The 7,069-nt window shown below is 42.8% G+C and overlaps 1 protein-coding gene across 1 annotated transcript; it reads right to left on the minus strand.

Moving 5' to 3' along the window:
- Positions 1 to 2,285: 2,285 nt before the first annotated feature.
- LOC149439390 (DAN domain family member 5-like) lies at positions 2,286 to 6,789 on the minus strand. The gene is made up of 2 exons (XM_089659090.1): positions 6,198 to 6,789; positions 2,286 to 4,468 (listed from the first exon to the last, which is right to left on the minus strand). Exons 1-2 carry the CDS (start codon positions 6,585 to 6,587, stop codon positions 4,196 to 4,198), a joined length of 663 nt encoding a protein of 220 aa, XP_089515216.1. The 5' UTR covers positions 6,588 to 6,789; the 3' UTR covers positions 2,286 to 4,195.
- Between the last annotated feature and the right edge of the window lie 280 nt (positions 6,790 to 7,069).

Raw genomic sequence — 7,069 nt, forward strand, 5'->3', positions numbered from 1 at the left:
TTATAAATTTAGGCTAAAATGTATTCTGTTACATGTCTTTTTATTAGCAAAAAGGACTGACACTACTAACGGCACTGGGCAGGAAGAGTCAAAGGGTTAACTGTTCAAGGAGTGTTTTACTAGGGGGCAGTGTGTACTTCACTGTAATCGCACTGCTCTGGATAGAAGACTGCAAAGGTAGGTAAAATTGCAGCTCAGACAGATCTTACTTCAGTACCTACAAGTGTGCTCATTTTTAATCCCAATTAATAAATTTATCTAATTTTTGATCAAATTACTACACCATGGGTACTTTTTTCTGCTCCGCATTGAGCACTTAAACCCCCCCCGGTGACCATCCCAGATGAGAGCTGTATCCAGCAGATCCCATCCGTAGTCAGGTCTTAAAGGGGACCCCCAGAAGTTCAATTACCCTCTGAGGAGTGATCCATTCCAGGCTACATCCTACCCAGGATTGAGGGGACCTCTGTCATACACGACATAAACACGCATTATTGCATCTTTGAGTGTGCAATTTAACAGTTATTCCTGCACAACACTGGATCGTATGTATCACTGGGATTATATCTAGTCACCTTCTGTCATTTCAGATGTGGTTTCATCACCAGTGTCATCTTTTGGACTTTTATTATTAGCACTGTACCACATATTTAGTGGATGTGACTGGCATAACTGAGCACCTCACATCCATCAAGGACACTATTTGTTGTCTATACACCTCAGCTAATTAATATTGGTTATTTTGATATCTGTGGATCATTTTATATAGATGTTTGATAATTTTATATCCTATTTATATATGGTATTAGTCTATAGTTCTGCACTACATATTTTGTGATTATCTTGGAAGGTTTTATAGTTTTTAGTGTACCAGCTGCTACCTGTTTAAGCGCTCGCTGAACCCCCTCTTATCTTATAGACTGAAGTTTGGCTGGTTCAGCAGGAACTGGCCAAATGTCAATCCATCTATGGGCAGGCTGGTTGTACTGAAGTCAAATTATAGATTTCATTACAACCAGCCTGTTGCGTTTTCTTATGGTCACTGCCAGGGGTGGAATGACAACTCATGGGGTCCCTGGGCAATAGGGGATCATGGGGCCTGTGTCCTTGCAAGTGTACCAGGGGCATCTCATGGAGCCCCCTACTGACCCCAGGCAGTGCCCGAGTTTCCAAATGGTCAGTCTGCCCCTAGAGCAGCCAGCAGTAATTGTAATTTAAAAAAAAAAAAAAAAAAAAAAAAAAAGCACTCAGCTTTGGGAAAGGGAGTTAGACTCCCAAAACACATCATCCACTCTTACTGGGCAGTTGTACCACAGGACCCCTGTGGTGTGGGATCAGTTTGGCTTCATGTGTTTATTACCTTTGTATCCATTTATTATGTTTCTAATGTATTTGTTACAATAGTTATGCACGAGGCGTGCACACCCTTTAACAGTAATCATTGCGTTATGAGGTTTCCCGGTCATCAAAATGACTAGCACAACAGGAGGGATTCCCCTCCACAGTCAGTGGGGATGAGGGAATTGAGTGATTTTCCCTGTTCAAAGGAAAACAAACAACAATCTATGGCCAGCCTGTGATATGTAGTACAGACTGAAAAAAATTACAGAGTCCTTAATAAATGTGATCTGAATAAAATCTGTTTATTGCCAATAAAAAAATCAGACATGTTTGGTCATTTAGCTACTTAAAAAGGCAAGGCTAGTTAAGAGTGACACCACCCACCTACCCCTCCCCCCACAATGAATATGTACTTAGGATGAGCACAATTAAAATAAATTGATAAGGTAAATTCTTGGAACTCATGACGATTTTTTTTTTTTTTTTTTTTAAAGTGTTTTGTTTTACAAAACACAAACTTAGGGTTGCATTGCTGCCTGTGCTCCAGATTGGGAGATTCACCCACTTCCAATCCTGGTCACCATTGTCAAGAGGACAGAGAATGAAGGGAAATCCAAAAACATATAAACAGGTCGCCAAAGAAAAAAAAAAAAAAAAAAAAAAGTGGAAATCTCCCAAGTCAAACAGCAATAAAAAAACCTAGCAGAGGTTCTAAGTCCCTTCTGCACAGAATGTTCTACTTTAAAAAAACCTGCTTTCACTTTTAATCCAATGTCATAGGCTTAAACAAACAAAAAAACTCTCATTGGGCTGCTCATGGCCTCAGCAACCATCTGCTTAGATTGCTCAGGATGGGAACAGGGAAAAAAAAAAAAAAAAAAAAAGTTCCTCACCCTGGTAGGCTGAAAATGATACCAAATTTTAAATGTCACTACCCTTCAATGTAGAACCTTACCCTATAATCAATGTAGAACCTTACCCTATAATAAATGCTTATGTGAAGCAAACTCAGAGCTGCTGCAACCTCAACTGAATCAGAAATGATCAATACTTCGGCACCACAGGAGTATGGGGCAAAATGTGTGTATATACCCTTCCCAAGCAACACTATGGACCAACCGTCAGGCCCCAGCACCATTACATGGGTAGGAGCTGGCCTAGCTTTATGCAAATTGAAGATTTCAGACAGGATCTTTGGGGGGGCTGTAATAATGCCTCTAGTAGATGGTGCTCATCTTACTTTTTTTTTTTTTAAATATAGTACCCAAGGAGCCAGCCAACCATCTGTGGTGTTACTTTTCAGCACCAAGCTATACATTATATGAACTAGAATTTTATACATGCAGGGTAAAGCAACAAGTTAAATTTACACATTGACATGACACTGGGGAGCATTTCCCAAACCAGGGGAAACAGCTGCCCATAGAAATCAATGGCTATATGTGGATATATACCAGTACTTACAAAACCACGTGCCACGGAACGCAGGCTGCCTGCATATAGGGGTACATGCCTATGCATGTTAAGTGTCCAATGTATACCTCTGCATATGCAGCTGTACACAGCACCTGTGGGTCCTGGGCTTGGAAATCTGATTAGCACATATGACCCCCAAGGTACCCATATGCTTGAGGTCTCCAAATTCTAAAAGCAGCAGAGGCCACCCTGGGCAAACTACAGTTCCCCATATGACAGCACTGGTACTTAGTGACTGGCCCGCCACTTTCTGATTGAGTCTCTGCCAGCTGAGGGAACGTGCAGAGGAACATTGAAAAAGGAAGAGTACATTCTGCTGGGGAAGGAAGATAGAATAAAAAAAATTTGAATGTGCAGGCAAAACATTTTAGTTTTGGATAGAGTGGGGAAGGGTAAGAACCCCTGCCAGGTTTTTAACACTTTCTGGGACTCCATTAGAAAGATTTCTTCCCAAATTCTGTCCTGCTGACATTTTTACCAGACTGGAAGTGAGGGGGACCCTTCAGCAGCAACACAGAAAAAAAGGCCTTTTATAGAATTGAGAAAGCCTAGAACCCCTGTCAGATATCTGTGTCCCTGTTGCAGATTTTCCCACACTTCCTGTGTGGCAACTATAGTCAACAGCACAGGAAATGAAAAAGCTCTGCAATGGAGCCTTGGATAGCAGTAAAAACCAGGGGTACTAATCCTTCCCTACTATATCAAAAGCTTAAAATGGTATTGGCTGGACATATAAATCAAACTTGTTAATCTGCCCTGCATGGAGAGAACAGTTTGGTTTTAAGCAAGTTCACACTCAAGTGGACCCCCGATTTAGAAACAGCAATACAGAGGGTTACCAATGTCTACCCAACTAAGGAACTGGGTTCGGATATAAACAAATTCTAAAGTAAAAGCAGCAGTACCATGGATTTACAACCCAACACCAAGCTAGAGAATCATCTGCACATACAAAATAGGCTACAAAATAAAAAAAAAAAAGAATTAAATATAAAAATTTCAGACTTCAACAAAAAACAGAGCTGGCCTCTGAAAGTGCATTACCCATAAAGGGACACAGGAGAGCACAGTATCTGTTCTGAGAATTCCAGTTGCAGGAGGGAATGTGCAAAACCACAAATTGCCAAAAGCGAAATGCAAAAGTCTTAGGTTCCAGGAGTTTATGCGAATTTGGCCCCCTTCCATTAGGGGGCTCTGTCTAATCCAATGTACAAAATTCAGTTAAAAAAAATATGGTGTCTAACACATTCTAAAAATGGTCGCCTTTTTTGGGGTCGTTAAGTAGTTCCACTTTTCCTGTGGTAAAGGATTCTGTTTAATCAGAGGCCATCACAAAGGCCCTGTGTCAGACAGTTTATCAGTCTACAAGGCTGCCATCTTAGGCTGCAGGCAGGAAGCCTTCACCACTGCCAATGTCTACATCACGTCTGGTCTCACAGCTACATTCTTCAACAAGGACCACCTCCTCCCAGGAAAGCCTGCCCCCATGGCACTGCAGGGGGACGGAGATGCGTCTGGTGCGCACGGGGGCACAGGAAGCACAAAGCTGAAGTATTTCGACTGGCCAGCCGGGGACATAGAATGAGTTGCACTGACCGAAGCAGAATTTGTTGGGGACCTGCAGTTTAGCACAGTTGTCCCTGAAGATATCCTGGGAAAAAAAAAAAATCAAACCATTAGAACACAAGATATCTCCATCCCTGTTCCTGGAGGGACAGTAAATAGGGTCATGTAGTAAGGGGGGTGCAAAATGCATGACTAGGGCCATACTATACCAAGTTAGTAATCAGATTTGGGTGGAGCGGTCTTAAAGGATAAGTTCACCTTTAGAACATTGCAAATGCACCACCTGTTTAGGGTGTAACATGTACCAGCATCTGCATCCCGATTACCTCCTGTGACAGCAGGCATGGGATCTTCTTTCAGCACCTGCTGAGACAATTTAAAAACAGGGCAGCCATGCAGGGATCTGCCCACATGGCTGCCTCATTCATTCAGTTTCCTGTGAATGAATAGCCTACAAGTACCATCAGCCATTGCAGCAGATGGCTTGTAGATCAATGAACTGAGGGCGCTGGTGAACACTCCTAGTCCATTGATTCTTTCTGCTCAAGTAACTGCCCGCCCATACAAGGTATGGGCAGACATCTATTCTGAGTGTCTGCAGGAGCCTGACATTGTACCCATGATCTGTTGATTGCAGGTGCTATGCTCTGCAGGCTTAAGGAAAAAAAAAAAAAAAAAAAAAAAAAAAGTTTTCCCGCAAAACATGAACTTAACATTTAAGTGGAACCCAAAAGGAAGCATTTCTTTTATCACCATGAAGACTTACTTGTCCAGTCAACTTATTTTGCATATTTACCTGTCAAATTCTGCCTTAGAGACATCCAAAAGACCTGAAACTGCTGTTGGGCACCACCATCTTGGATGTGATCAGCCACAGCCAACTCCAAGCTGTCACACAAGTGACTCATCCCCTTTGCTCATCCCACAGCTATATAGAAGGATATGTAGGGAGGGGCAGAGGAGCTGGGTCAGCAGAGACAGTACATAGACTCTCCAAGAAGAGCAGAGGGCTATGATGTGGCAGGGGGAATGGTCTGTGGCACAGAATTTACTCTTCCTGGAGAAGTCGAATGCCTTTAGGGAGGTCAAAAGGCAAACTGCAAGTAAATTAATTTTTTTTACAATTTTGTAAATTTTAATGTGAAAAAGTTCCAAAAAGTTATTGGAATCTAGCATCAGATATATTGTAGTTGTGATGTTTGAAAAGGGAACATCTCAGGGGAGGCACATAAGGCTGCCATCACCAATTCCTTTCTGAACATGCCAACTGTCTGAACTACTGAGAAGAGTGGTGGTGAGCTCAGTTATCTTGCGATTGCAGAGTTCACACTTCTAGCCGGTGGGGGACAGATGCAGCATTGGACTGCTGCTTCATCCACTTGGGCAAGTATAATTTGGAGGGGGGGGGGGGGGGGGACTTTTAAAGTCAGATATTACTATTTGTATACAAGTTCCAGGTGAAGAACACTAACTAGGTAAGTGTGAAACCACTTGCAGAACGAAAAGCAGCCCACCACAAGTCTTGCTCAGGAAACTTTAAAGCAGACTAGTGAGACTAATGCAACAACTGTCAACTCACCCAACCACCTGAACTGCAGGAAAAGTTCTGGCACACCAAATAGATTAATCATGGAAAGAAATACTACCGCTGCCCCAGAACCAGCATGCACATGGAGAAGTTACTGAGACAGCTCTCGCAGCAGAGAAGAAATCCCAGGGTACTCTGCAACCTTCAGAAAAGGTTTGTGACCAAACAAAAACAGACTAATCACCCATTTTTAACAAAACATAACCCCCACAGACAAATGTCTTACCTGGACAAAAGGCAGAGCATCACACCTCGACCTATTCATTTCATCCTGTCCAAGTGGCATCACCTGCTCTGGATGGGACCTGGTCTTCTCTTTCCTGATCTTAGCCTCCCATATTTTTCTCCTTAAGGCTTCTTCATCCTTGTGGCCCCTGGACACCATACCTGGCATTCCTTGGAACAAGGTCCTCTCAGGAATTGAATGATCTCTCTTGGCAAAAGGGGAATTTAGGAGAGCAAGTGGGGAGCTAGTATGAAACCTAGCACGGGAAACAGAGCAAGACCTTCCATGGCGCGTGTCCCTTCGGATCAACTTTGGCCCAGCTTTACTGTTGAATGGAGCTGAAGTCACTATGGCAGGAAGTAGGAATATTACAAACTGTAGCCAGAACATCTTCTCAGGGGTATGGAAGGTTTAAGACTATATAATCTGGGGATCAAGCCCCTTTCGTCTAGCTGGGTTAAAGGCCTGAAGAGACCCACAGTCGTAGGTTCAAGTTTTCTTCAGATACTGTGGAGACTCTTGTTTATATACCCAGATGAACAAAGGGGCTGAAGAGAAGCAAGACTTGCCGGAGAGAAAATTGTCACCTTCACCACACCTGTTACAAGGAGCAAGAGAAAGGTTTATTTTTACTTAGATCTGCTGGATGGTTTCAGGCAACAAGTCCTGTTTGAGTTTCATGATGGACAGGTGATACAGTGTCTGCACATAAACACATGACTAGGAACTGAACCCAGAGCTGTCTATAGAACCAACATGAGTGGATAATATCCAGATATTAGAGTACATCAAGTCCAGTAGATAAAGCTTTGGCACAAGCATCTGGTGGAAACCTTTAACATCTGCAGGGTACCCTCAGATGCTTGGTGCAG

This window comes from Staurois parvus, unplaced genomic scaffold (genome assembly GCF_062004578.1).
Source record: "Staurois parvus isolate SC_StPar_1 unplaced genomic scaffold, SC_StPar_1.0 ptg001131l, whole genome shotgun sequence".
Classification (NCBI taxonomy): domain Eukaryota; kingdom Metazoa; phylum Chordata; class Amphibia; order Anura; family Ranidae; genus Staurois; species Staurois parvus.